General features: G+C 36.1%; 2 protein-coding genes across 5 annotated transcripts in view; both read left to right on the top strand.

Moving 5' to 3' along the window:
- Positions 1-221: 221 nt before the first annotated feature.
- Positions 222-10687, top strand: LOC141430525 (serine/threonine-protein kinase meng-po-like). The gene is made up of 8 exons (XM_074091261.1): positions 222-455; positions 2400-2502; positions 2764-3025; positions 4465-4747; positions 6005-6112; positions 6573-6766; positions 6871-7055; positions 8164-10687. The coding sequence occupies exons 2-8, from the start codon at positions 2434-2436 to the stop codon at positions 9100-9102; spliced, it is 2040 nt and encodes a 679-aa protein (XP_073947362.1). The 5' UTR covers positions 222-455; positions 2400-2433; the 3' UTR covers positions 9103-10687.
- A 1229-nt stretch (positions 10688-11916) lies between these two features.
- The window catches only part of Elys (AT hook containing transcription factor 1 homolog), a 38489-nt gene continuing 28696 nt past the window's right edge, over positions 11917-21709 (top strand). For all 4 annotated transcript variants that reach the window (XM_074091265.1, XM_074091264.1, XM_074091262.1 and 1 more), the window contains exons 1-9: positions 11917-12261; positions 13129-13258; positions 14075-14370; positions 15237-15628; positions 15951-16103; positions 17087-17222; positions 18078-18194; positions 18913-19080; positions 19938-20125. In XM_074091265.1, coding sequence (XP_073947366.1) covers positions 12168-12261; positions 13129-13258; positions 14075-14370; positions 15237-15628; positions 15951-16103; positions 17087-17222; positions 18078-18194; positions 18913-19080; positions 19938-20125 — 1674 coding nt within the window. In that variant the 5' untranslated portion in view covers positions 11917-12167. The remainder of the gene's footprint in view (positions 12262-13128; positions 13259-14074; positions 14371-15236; positions 15629-15950; positions 16104-17086; positions 17223-18077; positions 18195-18912; positions 19081-19937; positions 20126-21709) is intronic.

The raw sequence follows: 21709 nt of genomic DNA, 5'->3' as shown, positions 1-21709 counted from the left end.
GTGATTATAAGTTTAATAAACATAAAAGTTTATGCAACTTTTGGTCACCTTTTTTTTCTACCGTTGACCTCCCATTTGCTTAATTTTCCTAATCACGAAGTGCAACAAATTTCACTTATCAGGTCGTTGATCGTTACATTTCCGTTACAAATTGATTTTTGTACGTGTTGTAGCACGAAAATAGAGCCCCGGGCGTCGCTGCGTACGCGCCGCCAGTCGAGACATCAGCACTGGACGCCCAACCCGTTCACCCGTTCCGCCCTAGCACAGAAATACATCCAATATTGCGTGAACTCTTATCACATCAGCACTCATTTTGGAATACAGTGTAGTGAAATTGCTAGTGTTTGAAATGTGAATAAATAGGTGGAATGTGATTCTGAAGTGAGTTTATTGGATAAAGTCCAAGTGTATTTGTGAACCATATTTGTGGAAGGCCTGCCCTTAATTGAATGGTAATTTCCATTTCTATTATATGAAGCTGTTTGTCCCTTGTTTAAAATCCATTTATAGTAAATGTGTTAGGATTCACTGTTGCTGTTATTTTATTTACTTACCTTTAGATGAGATGCACTTCACCTTTTCTAATGCTTTAAGTAAGTAATTAAATAGATTCGCGTGTATGTATGTTTAAAACGATAACAATTTGATACATATTTTATAAAATACAGATAAAAAATTGTACTCGGTCAATTTTCTACCTCCTAAATATTATCTTACTCACACAAAATTATTGAAATGTTTATGAGTAACATTGAACTGACCTACTGATTTGCACTGAAAATTTATTTGTATCTACATCTGATATTACACCGTAGTTCTCATAAATTTATAATTTTGCTTCTGATTCCACTTATAACATAATTACATCTACTATTTGCTACTACGCGGTTTTGTTGCGCGATAGCTATGCAACTAAGAACATTTTTTCGACTTAATACACGAATCATAAGGTCTTAATTGAAGCTATAAATAGATCAGATGAGTAATTTTTCAATTTTTAATTTATTAAAAAATTACCTAGACAAGCTTCTTCCTATTATCACAGGCATACTTACATACCTTGTAAACGAAGCAGCTAGGTATGTTTGAACCGTAAACCGTAATGCCTGTAGGATAAATAACGTAACTCGCAACAAGGTAGTAATATTACAAACAGATATAAATTATCAGTTACCTGTAAGCATACTCTTGAATTGAAACAAAAATGACGTCATGGTTGACGTCAGGACATCTGTCTGGATCAAAAGTCTGGACATAAAAGCTGGCAATCATCCAAAATCACTCATTCGTCAGATTTGTTCAGAAATAAGGGTCATTCTAATGTAGCTTAGACAATGTTGGATATCATTGTTGAATTTAAGTTATGTAAAAAAAAGTACACTAATATTTAGGAATATAAAAGTAGAATGTAGGAAAAGGAATTAAGAATTATCAGCCTATCAGTTAAAAAGGAACAACTACACTTTCTACTTACTTCTGCTGTCAGATCAGCTAGCAAGTACCATTGCACCAACTGAACCTTGAACTAGTGTGGAATCTTTTTACAGTAAACGTCATAGAGAAATCGCCTAACGAGGAAAATCACTGCGACACTTATTGTGAGAACGTTCAGTGATGAGTCAGGAGTCAGGAATGAAATGGTTTGATAGTACAGTCGCAACATGAGATTGTTGTGCCACTTGCCATTAACCGAAAAAAAAACACTCGTAGTGAATATTGTATTTTATTAAATATATTGTGTAACACTTTATTGTGCATAAAACACACGAAATTAACAGATAACAAGAACGAGATATACAAAACATTGTCCTTAAGAGCGTTTATACCTGCTGAGCTGGCAACGTTGCATTTTTGTTAGTTTTTCTCGATTATTCCATAAAAATTGAATGAAAATTAAAAATGTTGTCTGATAGAACACTTCTTAATATATAAGTTAATGTGTCTACTCCAATAATTATTCGTGAGACTTTTATTTTCTTTAAAAACCGGTCATAAATATTAGTTCGTTTTTATGGAATATAAAAATCTATCACGAATAATTATTGGAGTAGACACATTAAATTATATATTAAGAAGTGTTCTATAAGACAACATTTTTAATTTTCATTCAATTTTTATACAATAATCGAGAAAAACTAACAAAAATGCAACGTTGCCAGCTCAGCAGGTATAAACGCTCTTAATGAGCCACACTAGCATTACGCGGGCAAATTACGAGTGTCAAGTAGCTCAACGATTTCGAGTTATAACTTTATAAGGAGAACCATAAATAAGTAGCTTTTCACCATATTACAGTAATGGAGTAAAGGCAAAAATAGTGTGTATGTTAAATGTTTATAGCCCGGATCTTTCTATGATTTTTTACAGACAGAATATATTAAAACCATTTGTTCCAGATTTTAAAAGGATGCTATATTAAAAATTGAAGACATGAATAACGGCACAAGGAGAGCTTTGACCGGCTCCATCCACAAAATTAGAGAATTTGAATTAGAAAAAGTAAGCTCCAATCTTGTATATCTTTCATTAATGTAAATTATTTTACTAATATTACTTTGTAGAAACAGGAATAAATTTTATTAGTATTTTTATAATGTTTCCCGCGCTTAATTTTAGTTTTAAGTCGTAAAGAATAGACAAAGAATGAGCTCATTAATCCAAAATCACCAGTTGAACGTTTTTAGGCCACGGCTAACACTAAGCTTCCTGTGCACTCATTAGACTCTCTTAAAAATTCATGATTTTATTTATTTTACACAGGTGTGTCTTGTGGAAGAATTCGACATTTTACAAATAGTCGGAGAAGGATGGTTTGGAAAAATACTTCTTGTAGAACATCGAGCATCCGACACGGAGATAGTTTTGAAAGCGTTACCAAAGCCCTATGTATCAATAAGAGATTTCTACAGGGAGTTTCACTATGGATTACACCTTAGTGCACATAAAAACATCGTTACCACTTTCGATGTTGCATTTGAGACTGCTGGATTTTACGTATTCTGTCAGGAATACGCACCCTTAGGTAAGTTATTAAATTCTTTAAACGTCCTTGCTAAATAAGTATAATCCCTTTTTAGCATGGGGTTACACTAAGGTCTGACCGAACAAAAGAACAGCCCGGCCAGTAAGGCTGGTTTAATGCTGAGATGGAACCATTTCACGACAACTCTGCAGGTGGTAGAACCTTGTGCAAGGTCCGCCCGGATTGCTACCACCGTCTTGCTCGCTAATCCTGCAATGAAACAGCAGTGCTTGCACTGTTGTGTTTCTGCGTGGAGAGTAAGACAGCCGGTGAAATTACTGGCACGTGAGGTATCCCATCTTAGGCCTCTAGGTTGGCAACGCGTCTGCAATACCCCTGGTGTTGCAAATTTTTATAGGCGGTGGTGATCTCTTACCATCAGGAGACCCACTTGCTCGTTTTTCATCCAGTTAAATAAAATAAAAAACTTGTATTACCTCTCTCTTTTTTCTGAAGTTTTTTTTTATGTTATAACTCAAATTGGTGTATTTTTTATTGTTTTGACTAATTTTACAAAAAAGAAAGTAAATACAGACAAGTATGGTCGTTAAATAAGACATGATAGAGAGCTATTAAACTCGATTTGCACTCTACTCATACGGCTAGATTTGGAAAACCGCCAACGGAACGTTGAATGAATATTAAATCAGACTCATTTCTAATGCTCGACGTTATTTAATTTACAAACTGAACTAGAATAAGAAACGCGAGGAAACCTGCATTTGATTCTTATTTTGATACTTCTCTGACATTTTAATTCATATTTCAATAAAAATAAATATGTTTTTTCACGACTATACGGAAAAGAGTCATTAAAACACATTTAAACGAACATAGTTTACAAATACTTAGGCTATATCATCTCGGCCTATATAATATGCCCCACTGTTGGATACAGCTTGCCTTACTTGGCTTGGGTTGTACTTCCGAGCGAGTAGAAAATTAAAAGCTACAGGGCTACCACTAAACTCGAAACTCGAAGTTCGTATCGTACCGTCCCTTTCGATCTCGTATTATATAGTATAAGTGTCAGAGGGACCGCACGACACGAACTTCGAGTTTCGAGTTTCGTAGTAGAAATTCTGGGTTTGAACCCACTTGCGAGGCCACAATAATGAAGAAATAGACAGTGCTTCTCGAATATTAACTTATAATAAACTAGCTTTTGTCTACCAAAAATTCGAATTATAAACTACCTACCCTACGTCCTTCCCAAGGTTTCAAACTATTGCCTTATCAAATTTCATATAAATCGGTTCAGCGCTTTGAACGAAAAGAGATAACAGACGGACAAGACAGCCAGTCAAATAGACAGACAGACAAACAGAATCATTTTGGGATTTATAATTTTAGTTAGAAAACTTACTGTCTTTTATAAAGATTTTTCTTATTGTAAAGTTTTTTTCGCTTCGTCGTAATTTCACTTAGAAAATTTTCAGGTGACTTGACTTCGAACATGCTCGACACCGGCATTGGAGAGATTCATACAAAAAGGGTCGCAAAACAATTATCCTCAGCTTTGGAACACCTTCATCAAAGAGACTTGGTGCACAGAGACGTTAAGCTTGACAATGTTCTCATTTTCAAATCAGATTTTTCAAGAATAAAATTATGTGATTTTGGTGAAACCAGAAAAGTAAATTCTGCTGTAAGAAGAAGAAACGAATGGCTGCCTTATTCTCCCCCGGAAGTCCTCAAATTGCCTATGGATTCTACATACAAGTAAATATTCTAGGTGTTTTTAAATTCTTCCGGGATTCTGGAGGTGAATGATATAGTTTGACTGAAAGCGCCAGTAAAAGTTTTTCATTGGTATTTTACCCAAGGAGTAATCATGCCTTTGATGCGGTACACATTGAAGATAGATCAATGGATGAAAACATTTCGGACGAATTTGAAGACCTTGTATACTTTTTAAACGACTTCAAAAAAGGAGGTTATCAACTCGCTTGTTTTTCTTTAATGTTTGTTACCTCAGAACTCCGCCATTTATGAACCGATTTGATTTTTTTTTTGCGTTCATCTTGGAATGTACAATTAGGTCCCATAAGCACCAAATCAGAATATAAAGATTAGATCTTAAGGAATTCGAGGGTAATCTTCAAACGTTGTAGGGACACCTATAGTGAATTGGATATATTTAGAAGTAACTCGTGCATTTGCTCTTGAAAATCATCATTTGGTGAAGTGGAACTGATGATGAAGATCACAGTTGACCATTGGAGTTACTACTCGATAACAAGTATTTCACGGGTTAAATTTTAATTACTTTGACACAGTTGCTAAGCAATTTATGCTTCTCGTAATGCATATGGTAAAACGGGTGGTGAAGCACCAGGACTCCTCAATAATGAACGTCTTGCATCGGAAAAAGCAATCTTTCGTAAAAGGTGACGAGCAGTTGATATTGTACTCTTGTATCTTAGATTATTTACACTAAAACGCGTAAAAAAAAAATTATACCAAAAAATTCAACCGACTACAAAAAACCATGAAAATAATATTCTACCAGTCTGTAGTCGGTCGGTGCTTCAGCACGAGCCAGCAGGAGTGATTGAGGCCCAATATAAAGTGCGTAGGTGAGGTAGATAACATTAGGTCCACTCCTGCTGGCTCGTGCTGAGGCACCGACCGACTTCAGACTGGTAGAAATTTTTTAATGGTTTTTTTGTAGTCGGTTAAATTTTTTGTTATACATTTTTTGAGTTTAATTTTCGGTTTCGAGACTTGCAAGATCAACACAATATTTCATTATTATTGTTAATGTTAAAGCAACTGAAAAAGACTTAAGAGATTTACCTTGTATTTTTTACATGAACGCAGGAATTGAAAAGTAAAATATTACTATAAAGTGTATAGATATTTCTGATAGACAGAGACAACATTTATGTGAAAACAAATTTGAAACGGACGTTTGTTTATCGTAAATAACCTAAGAATGTAAGCGGCCTATAACTCATAATGTGTTTCTGTTTTTAGAGCGCTAATAACCCACGATGTTTGGCAATTTGGAATTGTTATTTTCATTTGCCTAACTGGTTGCTTGCCCTGGCAAAAGGCAGCGTTTGACGATCCACGTTATACCAGGTAACAGCTTTTAATATACTTACTATCTGCTGATTTAGATTAAAATATGAATTGCTTCTAAAGAGAAGATAATCTTAATTTTATTGTGATTATCGTCACACAACATCACGCAAATTCTTTTTTTTTACGCTGATGAAGTGACATATATTAAACCATTGTTTTTCATACATTTTCATGACACGAAGTAAGTACTTATGTAACATTACCAGAGGGTAAGTGCCTGAAAAAAAAGTGTAATTATGAAAACCATAGAACATTTTTAATTAATGTGAATCAGATTAATTGAAGTTTTAATCGATGTTTATGTATGACAGAAATATATTTTAAGTACATACGTTGAAAAACGCTAGTTTAGACAAACGATGACAATCCCAAAAGGAGGGAAAAAAATACTTAGGATACGTCCGGAAATTTTACGTAAAAAATAGGTGTCCAATAATTACGTACTGTTTCTTTCCAGCTTTTTTAACTGGTACAGTAGCGCTAATCCATTAAAAAGGCAGCCAAAATTATGGAAAATGGTTTCTTCTAGAGCTCAGAAAATGTTCAAAAAGTTGGTTGAACCCAGACCAGAGAGGCGAGCAATAAATTTCCAAGAACTTTTTAGATACTATGATGATCGATGGATGGCTAAAGGTTACACAGATAGAGTCGGTAAGTTGAAAACCTAGTCAGTTTAGTTTACATTACATAAGTTGTTAATCTTCTATATTGTGCCCACGACAGCATAAAGCTACACTTATTGTTATTTTTTTCAGCGGGTAGTGACATAGACGAACTTTGTCCGTCGATGTACAGTTTTCACAGCGATGTCAATGAGAAAAATATACTATTAAAACATTTTCGGGACAATGGCATCGAGACAACAGTAGATCGCCAAGCAAAGAAACAGAGAATACGTGACTGGATACAAAATAGCGTTATTGAAGAAGGCGATGAAGATGTGAGTACCTATTGCTTTAAGAAACATTACGACTTGTAATCATTTTTAAGGTTCTGTACCTCAAAGGAAAAACGGACCCCTTATGGATAATTTTGCTGTCCGTCAGTCCGTCTGTCAGTGCCCTGTTTCTCAGGAACGCGTGGAGGTATCAATCTAAAATTAACATTAAATAAGGCTTGTTCACGAAAAGTACTTAGTCAGGGGTCAAAATATAAAATCGATCTCATTCAAATGATAAAATCAACAGGCTATGAATAAACAGAATACGCGTAAAATAATTTTATTGTACAGAAAAGGGAATTTCCATGCGACAACTCGCAAAAAGATATAAAATATCTAAATACGCCGTGCGTTAATTTATCAAAAAGTTTGGGGCGTTTACGTACGCTAGATGATTTGCCAGGAAGAGGTGGCAAAAAAGGCTGCGTTAAACCGAAATTGGACGCGGCAGTAGTTGCATCTTTTCGTCAAAATCCATCGGCATCTACTCGAGATGTAGCTCTGTCCTGTGTCTGTGTAAAAAAAGCGCTGTCCAGCTAGAAAACGCAAAATCTCGAGCTTAAAACTTAAAGAAGTATTTAATTGAAAATCGCGACAGATGCATTTTAAAGGATGATGACTTATGTTAAAAAAATTATGAATATATTACCGCGCCCGTAGTTTTAATAGACTTCAAAAAAAGGGTTTTCTTAAGATCTTCGGCATTTCGTGCCGCGTGCCATACCGCTACACCACCGCTGGACAATGGTACAGATACGAATTTCTCCTATGCACCACATTTCTCAGCCTGTTTGTTTCTTATTTAGTCACTTAAGCAGCGACACTAGCGACATCTATGCTGTAGTGCTCATCGAGAAACTTTCAGCACTCCATTGGATTGGAACTAACCGCTCACCGATTCCCAGCGCTGGTCTTATTTTTCTGGTTTTTCTGTGCATCTATACTTCAGTTTGTATTTTCGATATGCTAATTTTTTTCTTGAACAAGCCTTTCTAAAATCTGCTCCCTCTTAAAGCAGTCAAAAATCAAAATTACAAATAGGCGTTTCCATACAAATAGCCGTAACCGAAAAACCCATAGCTAACCTATTTCTTATTCTCATTTATAGGATGAAACTGACCATGAATTAATGTTTGATGAGAGTGATGAAGAACTGCAAGATACATCACGTGGTCATCCCCTTGATGAAAGTCACAGAGTTACACTCCGCTACGATACAGAAAAACATATCAATCCAAGAACCGGTGAAGTAATAGATGGTGCTAAACCTGCTCCAGAGAAAAACCCCCTTTCTTATGATGTACAAAATATTGAACCTGTAGCACCAGCAAATGTTGTTCGAAGGTATGGAGTAAAAGAAGAAGGATCATCGCATAGCTCAGCAAAAGACAGTGCATACGGGTCAATAGAAGGCAAAGTAAATACCACATCCACTACTTATAGAGTAGAAAATAAACAAATCACGAACCTAGAGAAAACTTACAACAATTCACCAAGTAGATCACTAAGTGGTTCATCCATACCAAATCGCTCACCTATGTCAGCGCATGCACAAAGAATCCAAAAAACGGAAGAAGTATTTTCAAAAGAGATCGAAAGTATTAAAGGAAGCTGTTCGACTCTTCATTCTGTAGGAAATTCATCTCGATCCAATAGTCTACAAATATCTCGCAACGGATCGCTCGACAATTCATTAGTTCATGTTAATAACGTGCCGCCTCAAAATGATAATATTATTACAGCTTCTAGACCCCATAACCCGGTTGTGACACAAAATGGCTTCAGTCCTGGTCCAAGACAGCAACAACCAAACCCTCAAACTTACACATCTTTAAAAGATTCCCCGTATGATACCGTTCGCAACGAACCCAGTTCTACAACCGACAGTAACTCAAATTTTGGTCAAGCAGCAGTACCGGACAGCCCCTACACTTCAATGATGAATATAGTTCAAGGTCAAATCAAAATTAGTCCACACAGTAGTGAATCCAACAGGAACGTCGTTAATGTGTCAGTTACTAATGTCAATCGCAATAAAAAGAAATAATTGCTCAAAAAGAATGTCGTATGCGTTTTAATAGAAAAACGACAGTAAAAGTTAATTCTTCTTGGCAAGGGTGTAGCGAGGTGCTAGAGGGAGGCGCCGCCCCCTCTAAAGAATGATGCTTATTAGCAGGCTTACGATCCTCAGCTCAAGTAGCAGCTTTATGCCTTACGTATGTTCAAGGATTTTACCACCTGCCACCTCCCCCCCCCCTCCTCCAAAGGAATCCTGGCTAATCCATGCCTACTTGGTGGCAATAAAATGCTAAAATTTAGCGTTTCTTGGAACTCGTATCAAAGTATAATTTATTGATAGATTTTTTTTATCTATTATTTAATATATTTTATCCTCATAATTATTTAAGACTCGTATATATTTGTGGAAAATACTTTCCAAGAAAAACAATTTTCCAAGCCACAAGTATGTGCATTCGAGAAATATGTCAAAATCCGATCCATCGGATGAACTGACCCAAGACCAGCAGTGCACATGCCTACCCCAGCCATTGAATAGTTTTGAAAAATGTTTGTCTAATGTTTTCTCATAAGTCTTTTTGCTATGTAATGTTTGTCAATTGTGTTTGTTTACCTATTTTTTACAATAAAGTTTGTTTTATTGGTATATCAGATAACATTATCAAGTAATATTTATTAGACGGCCAATGCTAAACGACAAACATTAATCACTTAGTTCTTGATGGGGCAAAAAATGGCATTAATTTCTACTAGTTTTTTTACTGTTGTTAAAATCTGGTAATCAAACTGAAAATTATCTTTGTACTATTATTTACTGAACTAGTTTTTCGAAAAACTTACCTTCGTGAAAAGGTTCAATGGTTTTCATAGCTGTTTTCACAATGACAATCAGCCCCATGATACAGACAGACTGTAAAGCTACCTTGAAATTGTCTCATTCGTCCTTAAAAGCCCTTAGGTTCAAGGATATAATGCTTCTTTGCGTTGTATATCATCAACAGCGATCCTGTGCACTCAGTGAATGTCGTCGATAATATTGATGAAAATCGATCCCTTGTATGTAAACCAGTTTAAAATGTCTTGTTTTGTATATTATCTAAATTGCGGCTTACAAGTAATTATTTCAAATCAATACCATTTTCCTCATTAAGTTTAATTCGAAATGTTTTATAACAAGGTAAACAAGGTATAAAATAATATGGTCTGGCTTAATATATGCGTAGTGTAGGTAATGGTTATCGAATGTTTAATTAAGTGGTTAAATTTGAATTGAAATTCTAGATAGCGACATTAATTTTCTATATTAAATGCCTTATGGCTGTGATAGTGCTTGCTTAATTATTTTGACACAAAATTTTCAAGTGTATAAATAAGCCCCCGAAAGTGAGAATAATTATTTAAATACAAATTTACAAATGTATGAAACGAAAAGTAACATTTCTAGTTTTTATTTGCTTATGAATTAAGGTTTATTTATTTTATTTATTTCATTGATCAATTATTCACTTAGAGTATATTTAATTAAACCAAAGACAATTGAAACATTGAAATTGAACTTACAGAAAATATGAATTGCAATTTTTTTATTTTTAAAAATAAAGTATTTGAATGTATTTTACTGTTATTTTATTTATCTTAATAATGAAAGAAGACGGTAGTTTTATCCTTTTTACTCAGTTTCTCTATAAAGTGAAGGTTAGTTGTATTTTAAAATCGTGGTATAGTAAAATCCAACATAAAAAGTTTGGAGATCGCCGTGCTGCTGTACTAAAAGTTATAGCCTTATAGGTTTCCCACTGATGACCTGTATAAGGAGTGTAAGGTGTTAAGGGTAAGACAATTATATGTTTCAAAAGTAGCCGTGGCTACTTATCGGAAAGTAATTTCTAGACATGACTTTCCTACCCTTCCCTCACGCCTCGTATTTAGCATACCTCTGCCATCAATCAGATCTAGCTTCGCCAGACATATGCCTCCTTACTCCCATGTAAATGTTTACAACAAAATATGCAAAAAAATTAAAAACCCCAAAGACTTCTAAAGAGTGCTATAGAAGAGCATCTAGCCAAACTGAATTACCAAGATACGGAAGATCTCCTTAAAGCCTGCAATTAAACGCCTGTAAAAAGGAACACACACACGAACACACACACATACAAATACCACACACACACTCACTTCAAGTAACTTATAGAGTATTTACTCTTACCGTATTTTGTAATGTTTTAATTTTGTAATTTAACCTGTCCTCTCCCAGAGGCACAAATTTGTGCCCAAATTCCTTTGATCCTGTTATCCTGGGAGATGACAGATTAATACATCCTTCTGGCACTCGCGATACAGACCCAGAGTCTAGTGCGAAGGCCGTAAAAAAGTCAAATGTATTGTTTTTTACTCAACTGTGTATTTTTGTAATTTTTTGTGGACAGTAAAGTTTTATTACTAAATAAAATTATTATTATTCTTATTTATAAAGGTATTTAATTGAACATTTGCATTTCAACTTTTTTGGCAGTTATTTAAGAAATTTACGAATAAGTATTGCCAACTCGTAAAATAGACAAAATGCGTTTTGAGTTCAAATTTCCTGTTTGTTTTGTTTTCTTTTTGATTAATAATTTATTCGCAGAAAAATGTCTTAAATTTTAAACCCATAGTATTTGTAAAATAGTAAACAGGTACTCGTTATTTGTTTGGTTTTTTCTAAATTCATGCCGTCGAAATAACAATGGTTGTTTTTAACGGCTATTTTCTGTGCATCCCTTATCGTCAATCGTTTGACAGTGCCGCCACGAACTGTCAAGTCATACCAAGCACGCTTGACATGTGACATGACATGACATTGACGGCTTTTTATTGTGATACCGCGCGTTGAGCGATTGAATATATCATAGAAAATTCAAATGGATACTGATGTCCTAACAGACTTTTTATTTAGTTATACTTAATTTTAGTGACACTTCTAATAAACTATCATCAGATTTGCCAAATTTTACATAGCGCGGTTGCGTACTTTATTTGTTAAAGTAAAATGTATTCTAACCTAAAAGCCTGATTGTTTTCCGTTACAAATTGAAAGAGATAGTGTTAAATATGCAGAAGTTACAAGATAGTGTGTTTTCAATCGTAAAAACCACTAACCTTTCACCGGCCGTCTTCAGTTACCTACAACCTTCCGAAAATTCAGGTGTGTATGACAGCATCGATGGAATTAGTAGGTAGTAAATTAACGAAAAAAAATTATAGCTTTACCGCATAGTTTGGAGCTTCCTTTGTATAATTTATGATGTCACTTTTTGCTACAGTGTAATAAACTTGTCTGACTCCTGTAATCAGATACATATAACTAGAACCAATGCTGGTACAATATGATAGTTTAAAAACAATATTAAGTTCACTATACTTCTGTAGCAACATATTCACTGGGTCAATAATAGTAATTACAAAAGATATTTATTCAGCAGTTCTCAAGGCTCCTTATGCATGTAGTAGTAAAATATTTGTATTTGTATTTTTTTTTCAAAAAAGGACTGTTTCTAAATCAGTTTTGTATGCTACTGCCAGCAGGAATATCAAAAGTTTTGTCTATAATCTCGATCCTGTAACGCATCCAGAGCCGTAGACTCTTGTTTATGTTTTTTATGCAATAAAATATTTTAATTTTTTCATTTTCAACGAACTTAAAGAATTTCTTTGCTCACCCGTGACTTTATGATAGTGAAATTTATGCAAAATATGTGTGTTCATGTATTGTGAGACTAACATCTGGTAGCATGGTGTATGGTTGTGTTGCTCTGAAGATGAGCTCTGGTTGAGTTCTAAACACGTCAGTGTAGTGTGGTGGTGGTGAAAGGTGGGTTTGTGTGATTTGTGTGTGTTCTTACTGTGTGGAGGTGGAGGAACTCCATGAACACACATATTTTGCATAAACTTAACTATCATAAGGTTGTTGCGGGTGAGCAAATTCTTTGAGTTGTGAGTGATATGGACCTCTGCGAAGTAACGCCTGATTCAATAAATTATATAATGGTTTTAATCTGTTTTTTTTTTTTAGATAATGTCCCCCTAGGTGGTATTTTGAATGACACTCGTCATGGCTGGCTCGCACTGGGACCTAAGTTCTGTGTGGTGGACCTTAAAACTGGGCTAAAAGTTGCTGCACGGACATTTGGAGTTCCATTTAGGTAAGAACGAAACGCCGTGGTGGGCTAGTGGTGAAACACCATGGTGGCCTAGTGGTTTGACCTATCGCCTCTCAAGCATAGGGTTGTGGGTTCAAACCCCGGCTTGCACCTCTGAGTTTTTCGAAATTCATGTACAATTACATTTTAAATTTACCATAAGCTTTGCGGTGAAGGAAAACATTGTGGGGAAACCTGCACAAACCTGCGAAGCAATTCAATGGTGCGTGTGAAATAATTACAACATTTCCGCGGGCCAGGGAGCATTTATTGAATACATTTTATTCTCATCAAGTAGCTAGTTTTATAGCTTGGCGAGTTTTATAGCTCTTATCGCTGCAACAAAACATATGAGAGCGAGTTCTCGCCAGAAGTGTGATAACCAGCAATCAACTATTAATATATGTGTCTCTTTTACTCACATAGGATTTTATATCTTTTGTTCTATTCTTGAGCGAGAAAATAGTCGATAGCCAATCGTTTTCTCGCTGGCGGTGAGACAACTACTTTATTTAGATGATAGGTTGATTGCGGGCCGATATCTCCCCATCCTTGTTATAGGCACAGTAGCGGCTTTAGGGTAGGGCGCGGTGGGGCCTTTACCTTCTAGAAAATTCACAAGTTTGGAGCGCCGAGGATATCTCGCCCAGGGTGCTGGAAGTGCTAAAACCGGCACTGTATAGGCAGAAGCGGCTCATTCTCTCCAACTCTGTCTATATGCACCTGGCTTTGTATTGTGTTTCCATTACAGTAGAAATAAAAAAAAAATCTTAACTCCATTGTAATAATAATCTCTGATGCCATAACTTATAATTTCAGCAACACAAATGCTACAATCACCAGCGTTGTAGAACTCCCCACACCTCTAACAGAACATTCCAAACAGTTAGTCATCAGCCTAGAATGCGAAGATCTGACAGGTCTGATCTGCATCCTCCATGTCAATGGCTCGCAAATCTTAAGATGCATACAAACTGATGTGGTGATCACAGAGGTGGCTGTATGTGATGGTGTTCCTGATGGTCCGTTGACGTGCTTTGATGGTGTTATCATGGCCGGCACTAAAAGAGGGGAGATATTTGCCTTTGATCTTAATAGGGCCAGTTTAATACAAGGTTAATATTAATAATTAATATAAATTTTGCATGAATCATTTTATACAATTACACTGAATTAATTAGTGTATTGTTCACCTTTCATCTTGCTTGCACAGTTGCCTGCGTTAATATCTGCCACAATGGAGAAGGCAAAAATATCTTAACATATCCTAATGGCCCTAAACATAGTCATATCAGATATTTTATGCATGCTTTGTTGTGTGAGATATTCATGCTCGTGACTGTACGTAACATAAATGTTGCTAAGGGAGACTTGATTTAGGGGCTGTTTCACCATCCATTGATTAGTGTTAACTGGCGGTTAGGTGTGAAGCCGTCTCTATTTGTTTTGTTCGAATAGACGGAGACGGTATCACATTTAACCGTCGGTTAACGCTAATCAATGGATGTTGGAACAGCCCCTTAATGTAGTAATATGCTTAATTGAATGAAAATTCTGTTTGTTTTTGCTGTTTTCTGTTTAAAAAAATCTTTTATTTTTTTTATTTAATGAGTCATCAAAATAGTTCAGATTTTTTGCTAATATTCGGCTTTTGCCTGGATAGAAAATGGCTCCTTTGACCTTGTTGAATAATTTGACTACTTCTACTTTACAGAAATCTTTTAACATTACTGGGTATGGCTCAGTGTTATGAATATTGATGCATACAAACGATCGCCCGTTTCTACTAATTAAGGATGAGTACTTCATTTAAAAGAGAAACTACTTTTATCAGAAGTTGACGCAAATAGTTTTCGTATGCATCAATATTCATAACACACTGGAACGGGCGGGAAAAACGCTCGTGAGCCATACCCTACTATGTTTTAAACAACTTTAAAACAGCACAAAGTAATAACAAGAACTCTGATTTATTTCACAGCATTGAAAGACATATCTCAAGGCTATGAGCATCTAGTCCGCATGGAATCCAACCCGGCCAATCTAGCGTTCCTCTCACTTGATGCCCTAGAACAAATTGAACAACATCACGACCAAGCCACAGATAATGACGACCACTTAGCTATAATCCTAAACGAAAACTCTTTAGTCGATGGCCAGTACCTATTCAGAAATCCAGATGGTTCCATACGCATGAAAGCAAAGAGCGATCATATTAGGGTATCCTCTTTGCAATACATACCTCAGTTGGCTAGTTTGGCGGTTGGTTACAACTTTGGAGCGTTTCAAATTTGGAATATGATGAATTTAGAATTGGAATTCGCGTCGCAGGTCAATCGCGAATGCCTGCCAGTTACACGATTTGGTTTTCAGGTATGTTAAATGCAAGCAAGCTGTAACCATAAGGCCCCATTCGTACCTATTTGTCAGGGGTCAAATATTGATAATTTCCATACACAAAAGCACCCGATAAGGGGAGAAATGTGTATTAAGTTAGGTTACCTTAACTAACTCTTGTTGGGTCTTATGTGTCCTATACCGAGTGACTCAATATCTTGACTAACTGTAAATTAATTTATCTAACAAACAGACAGTATCAATCACAATCACCATTTCAATCTCAAATAGAGAGATATTGAATGCTTTATTTAGTATGATCTCTGGATCTAATGAAACAAAATGTTTTTCTTTTTAGGAGCCTTGTGATGACCCAAGAGCCTTTTGCTATTTGTGGGCAGTCTTTTCAGTAGTGGAAAGATTTGAGGAGGAAGAGTTCCCATTGGCCGTGATGTACTCCCTGACTTACCAAGGGAAAAGGATGCTTTCGGACACCAAGTGTTTGTATCAGGTACGAATGTTAAGCTGGCGACACGACAAAACTACAAGCTTTCTCTTTTTAGTCACGTCGAGGGAACCCTAAAAATCAATTGCTGTAGGTAGTCACCTGTGTTAATATCTACCACAGTGGTGCATGCACGCAAAAATATCTCACTCATCCTACCAGTCTAGAAATAGATTTGTATATCTATTTATAGGTTTACTAATGTTTCGGCGAATAACGTTTGGCAACCTGTTTCATTTCGCAACTTTTTATTTCCCAACTGTTTAATATTTCTGAAACTGTAAATATTATTATTATTATTATTATTTAGAAGCCTGTAGATGTGTCCCACTGCTGGGCAAAGGCCTCCCCCCATGTCCTCCACTCTACCCTTTCTTGGGCGATCTCTGACCAGCTGCGAAGAAAGGCGTCCAGATCGTCCCGCCATCGACGCCTGGGTCTGCCACGCCGCCGAAGTCCAATAAACTGTAAATATTTCAGGATTTTTATAAAACTAACCTATCCTAACCAAAAGGGTTCTACACAATGGCCCTGAAATAAATCCTGAAATATTTACAGTTTTAGAGTTTGCGAAATGAAACAGGTTGCCAAACGTTACGTTGCGAAAAGGCAGTACTCTCTATTTATAAATATCTATTTCTGTTTCTAGGGCTGGTGGGAGGAGTAGTGGTGACATGATATGTCATATCAGAAACGAAGTTTTGTTTGCATTTTATTATGGCGTCGCATCGCAAAGACTTAATTAATTAAATGAGACGTTATCTGCGTCTAAAATTAAAATAAGGTTTTTTTAATATGAACTTTTTTTATTGGTTGCATACAAGTTACATATGCTTGCCAAATTTTTTTATCAATTCGACCGTTGCAAATGAGCCTAATTTGACATGTAAGATTTTACCACAAAAGCATAGCAAGTCAAATAAAAGCATTTAAAAACAGCATGCGAAATTTTATTATGAAATATACTAAATCTGAAATAATGTGAACAGGAGTTCCTGATGGCGACGATAAGGTTCCAAGTGGAATTGAGTGCGATCGAGAACGCAGCACAGTTCCTTGGCGGCCGGTGTGTGTCATGCCACGCTTACTCTGTCAATTCTACTCTAGGCGAGGAGGGGGAGGACAGTAAGTTCATAGCAAACAATAGTTACTTCCATACTTAGTAGGAATCACGCGTTTCCCTAGAGTTAAGATTAAGCTATATCGATTTTTTGCCTCCAAAAACCAATTTATTGTAAATTACATCGAAATCCTAAGGCCCTGTTTATACCCACAAGAAAAACCGTGCAAGTTGCATTACATTGCGGCGTACGATTGATCACTACAAACCCGTTGGCTTTACAGCCTCGCAATGTAATGCAACTTGCACAATTTTTCTTGTAGGTCTAACTAAACCGGGCTTTAGAGCCTTTAGGACTCCGAAATAAATAATTATTTTAGAAACACTTGTCTAAAAGTATTAGATAAATAAATCAGAGTAAACTCTAAATCAATGTTTTTTTGGTTGCATATAAATATAACATTTTACTTATACTTAAGAATTGCAATGAAGAATTTTGTGGTCTTCATTCTTTTTGTAGACCCTTGCGTCACACTGTCAACAGTTGAGACATAAAAAAAACTTTCGTTTAAAATAGCGATTCGCGCCTCTTCTTTACCTCTTTTTGTAAAGTCGTTTTCACAAACTTATGAGCAAAAATTTCATCAAAAATGTCTGAACACGCTTCTACGCCGTTAACAATCGAGTCGTGTTCAGATATTTTCAGCTAAATATGTGGTCTACCACCCTAAAGTTGATAATCGTTTGCATGCCATAAAACAATAAAGCCAATAGACGTGTCTGTCAACTTGAAAGTTCGACTTTAGCTACATATTCATTTGATAGGAACTTGTTTAAAAATTGATAGACCACTTATTTGGCTGATGGTACTTAAAGTGAAAATATGTAGATAATTTTGAATTATGTATATTGCCTTTCAGGTATGTTGAACATCTGTCAAATAGTGTGGGAGTGTTGGGGCGAAAACGTTAATTCTCCCACTGAATATGGGATGCTGCTTTTTGATTTGGATCAATGGTACAAAGACCAGATGCCGGGTAAGCTTTATTAGTTGACTTGTTTTTTTTATATAAAAATAAGAATTATTTCACTGTCAATAACTATATTATAAGTTGCCGGCTGACAAGCAAACTCACAAAAATGTCTGTCACTGCTCTTCAAAAAGTCGTATCTAGTTAGTAATTTCATATTGAGATCATATAGAGAGAGCTTTGTTGTAAGTAGGTATTTGGAACTTAGTGACTTTTGCTTGTCACCCGACGAGATGTTATAATTTAACCTTTCGTACGCTAGTAGGTATTTTTTGCTGAAATTTGAAATTCGAAAAACAGTGTATCATACTCATACTCATACTCTTTTATTGGTATTATCATTATCCATTTCGGGCGCACAATATTTAGTAAGTAACCTACAATTTAAACTTTAAAATAACCTATTTGTAATATTCACTGAAATATTTATTGTAAAAAAAATTGTTTAGTAAACAATCTTTTAGTTACATTTTAAAATGTGCTCCTCTATGAAAATGTAAGTTTTTTTCTGTTGAAAGTAAGGCAAAGATGTCATCAGGACAACGTCTGTTCCGCTCTTATTCCGACTCCGCGTCGATAGGTGTGGATGAGAGAACCTAATTCGGTCACCGTAGCTTACTATTCAAAGTCTTCTCTTTATTCGATTTAGAATCTAACAAGCATTTATGAATGTAAAAAAACCGGTTCGGAAAAACCTCTGAACTTACTGTAACCTTCTTTCCAGCGACATATCCTCTGCAGAGCAACGCATTTATGAGCGCCAGCTGGTGCGGCCAGCTGTGGGCGGGCGCCAGTAGGACGCTGGACGTCCGTCTGGCGCCCGGCTCCGTGGCGCCTTACTCGCACGCCACGAGGCTCGAGGAACACTTCTACCCCAACTCTATACACTACAGTAAGTGGCTTGACTCATAGCAAAGTATCTGCAGAGAACTCGAGAACTCAAAAATTCGTTTACTCCAGCGGTTGTCGGTTCTTCGACAGATATGGCCAACCCACTGCCACTTCAACTTGCTAATCGTCACCATCACACTGACACACAAAACTGACAGCGTCCGACGGTCTCTTTGCGATATAACCAGAGCCCGGAATTTTCGTGGCGAGGCGACTCTTATCTAAATGATATCGATAATGATATTATCATAATATCTTTTATAGAGACACTAATAGAGCACTTATTAGCACTACAACAGACTGAATATAAATTGAATTATTAAATTAGAAATTGTTAACTATTCATTGTTTTCATTGCATAATGCATATTATTTCTATTTCACGTTCACAACTGCTCAAAAGTTAACTGAAAGGGATCGCTCAGATTGTTGACCTCTACTTTTTATCTTTTTTTAATGAAATTAAGATTGGTTTTTTGGAATCTTTTTGTATTTTTTATTTCAATTCCAAATTTTTACTTTTACGGTCATCCCGTAAAACCTAAATTGAAAATACAAACTGAAATATAGATGCACAGAAAAACCAGAAAAGTAAGACCAGCACTGGGAATCGAACCCAGGTCCTCGGCACTCCGTGCCACGTGCTATACCGCTACACCACTGCTGGACGACGGTACAGACACGAATTTCCCCTATGCACCACATATCTCAGCTTGTTTGTTTCTTATTTAGCCACTTAAGCAGTGACGCTAGCGACATCTATACCGTAGCCCTCATCGATTTAATCACTTGACAGGTCAAAGTGCCACGAAAATTCCGAGCTCTGGTTATACCTAACGTAAACTTACTCTTTTTCTAGATTGCGTCTGCCTCAACACTTCGGACTCCTGCGTGTTATCTACAATAGGCATTCAGCGTCAAATCATCAGCTCCATAGACGAGATCGGGCCGACGGCGCTCCTCAACCCGCCTCGTTTGTACAACGCATGCGTATCTGCTGGCTTGACGCCGCTGTATTTGGACGCTTTTGCGAGGAACCCTAGCCCGGTAAGTGATGTACTGAACACAATAGCCCTTTCGAACCCAGCCAATACGATTGTGTGGGTTAATTACATTTGAATTTGACATGGATTGTACATAAGGTCTACTGTCATAACTTACATTTTAATTTTGAACTTGACATGGATTGTACATAAAGTCCATTGTCGTAATTCTTTTCATACTCGACTGTGTTCGAAAGGGTTAGGCATCCGACGTTTAGAGTTGAAATCATGGAAATGTCTAAATCTATCTAATCTATATAATAAATGATTATTGAGAAAATAATGTTACATAAATTACTACTTACATATTATTGAAACATTAGGTGCTCACAGAGTAAAACAGTAGGTAAGTAAGCGTCATCTGACCCCCGTACTAGTGTTAACTTTTAAATTTAAAGTTTAACAGCCTTATTCATAAAAAAACCTTAATTGAGGTTTGATCGGTCTGTTACTTAGCAGACTGATTAAGCTTAATAGACGGTTGTCAAGAAGTATGATTCATAAACACTTGCTAGCAGTCTGCTAGTTGTTGAGCTGCTGATAGACGGATTAGACGCGTTATGTTGGCCACCTTGACAAATCAAAGACAAAAAATGGCCTAATCGATAATTTAAAAAAAATTTGACAGCAGTGATAGCAAATTAGCAGGAAAAAAAAAGCGAGATGTTTGTTTTCCCGCCATTTCCGATTCGCATGTTTATGTTGTGCAAAAAGCCATAATTATGTTAATCATCCTATTTTTTTTCATATTTATTGTTAATTTATTGTTGCTAATTTAGAGGATTTTTAAATACAAATTCCTGAAAATAAATTTTCCAGTTTTTTTTTTTAATCTTTGCGTAGCCCTGCCTTCACTATAAATATCTTCGGTATGGTTTTTTGCTCTTGTCAAAGTCAGCTGTTCAAACTTGTGGCGGCCATTTTGTGACTTAGCAGGGAGATAAAGGAGGGTCTACGGTCCTCTAACTTTAGCAGAGCCTTGATCGACTGATTAGCGCTAACAGACGTTTATGAATCATGTTTTTTAGCATCGGGCCTTCAAGGAGCCTTCAAGGAGGCTCTAACTTTTTATGAATAAGGCTGTAAATCTGTCCAGCCCTTTTAGCGTGAAATAGTATAACACACATCATACGCAGACAAGCTTTCGCATTTATTAGTAGAATTCCATTTTTCTTTAATTTTTTATTTAATCTTGTCTTAGTCGAAATTTTGTAAATAACGTCGAACGGAAAAATCGTAAAGTATAAAATTCCAATGTTCCGACTTACGAATGTAGCACAAATTAATTTGAACGAAATTAATGTCGCTTGTCATTGTCACTGTTAATACCGTTCTTTTACAGGGGTCTCATAATATTTTGTAAATAAGTACAGTCACCAGCACCTATATCTGCCACAACAAGCGTGCATAAATATCTGATACGACTCTATTTCTAGGGCCGGAAGGACGTGTCAGATATTTTTGCACGCTTCGCTGTGGCAGATATTAATGCTCGTGACTGACATAATACATCTATAAACCTACATAACCTAGCATATATTGAATTAACTTGTATTTGATAATTTTTAATGCACACAGACAATAATCA

This window comes from Choristoneura fumiferana, chromosome 8 (genome assembly GCF_025370935.1).
Source record: "Choristoneura fumiferana chromosome 8, NRCan_CFum_1, whole genome shotgun sequence".
Classification (NCBI taxonomy): Eukaryota; Metazoa; Arthropoda; class Insecta; order Lepidoptera; family Tortricidae; genus Choristoneura; species Choristoneura fumiferana.
The sequence above is the reverse complement of the archived record's forward strand: the minus strand, read 5'-3'. Positions and strand labels throughout refer to the sequence as shown.

Excerpts from the sequence above, each read along its gene's own strand:
- LOC141430525 (XM_074091261.1), top strand. The coding sequence starts at position 2,434 with ATGAATAACGGCACAAGGAGAGCTTTGACCGGCTCCATCCACAAAATT. Across the intron at positions 3,026-4,464 it reads TCAGGAATACGCACCCTTAG|GTGACTTGACTTCGAACATG; the intron begins GTAAGTTATTAA and ends GAAAATTTTCAG. Across the intron at positions 7,056-8,163 it reads TTGAAGAAGGCGATGAAGAT|GATGAAACTGACCATGAATT; the intron begins GTGAGTACCTAT and ends TCTCATTTATAG.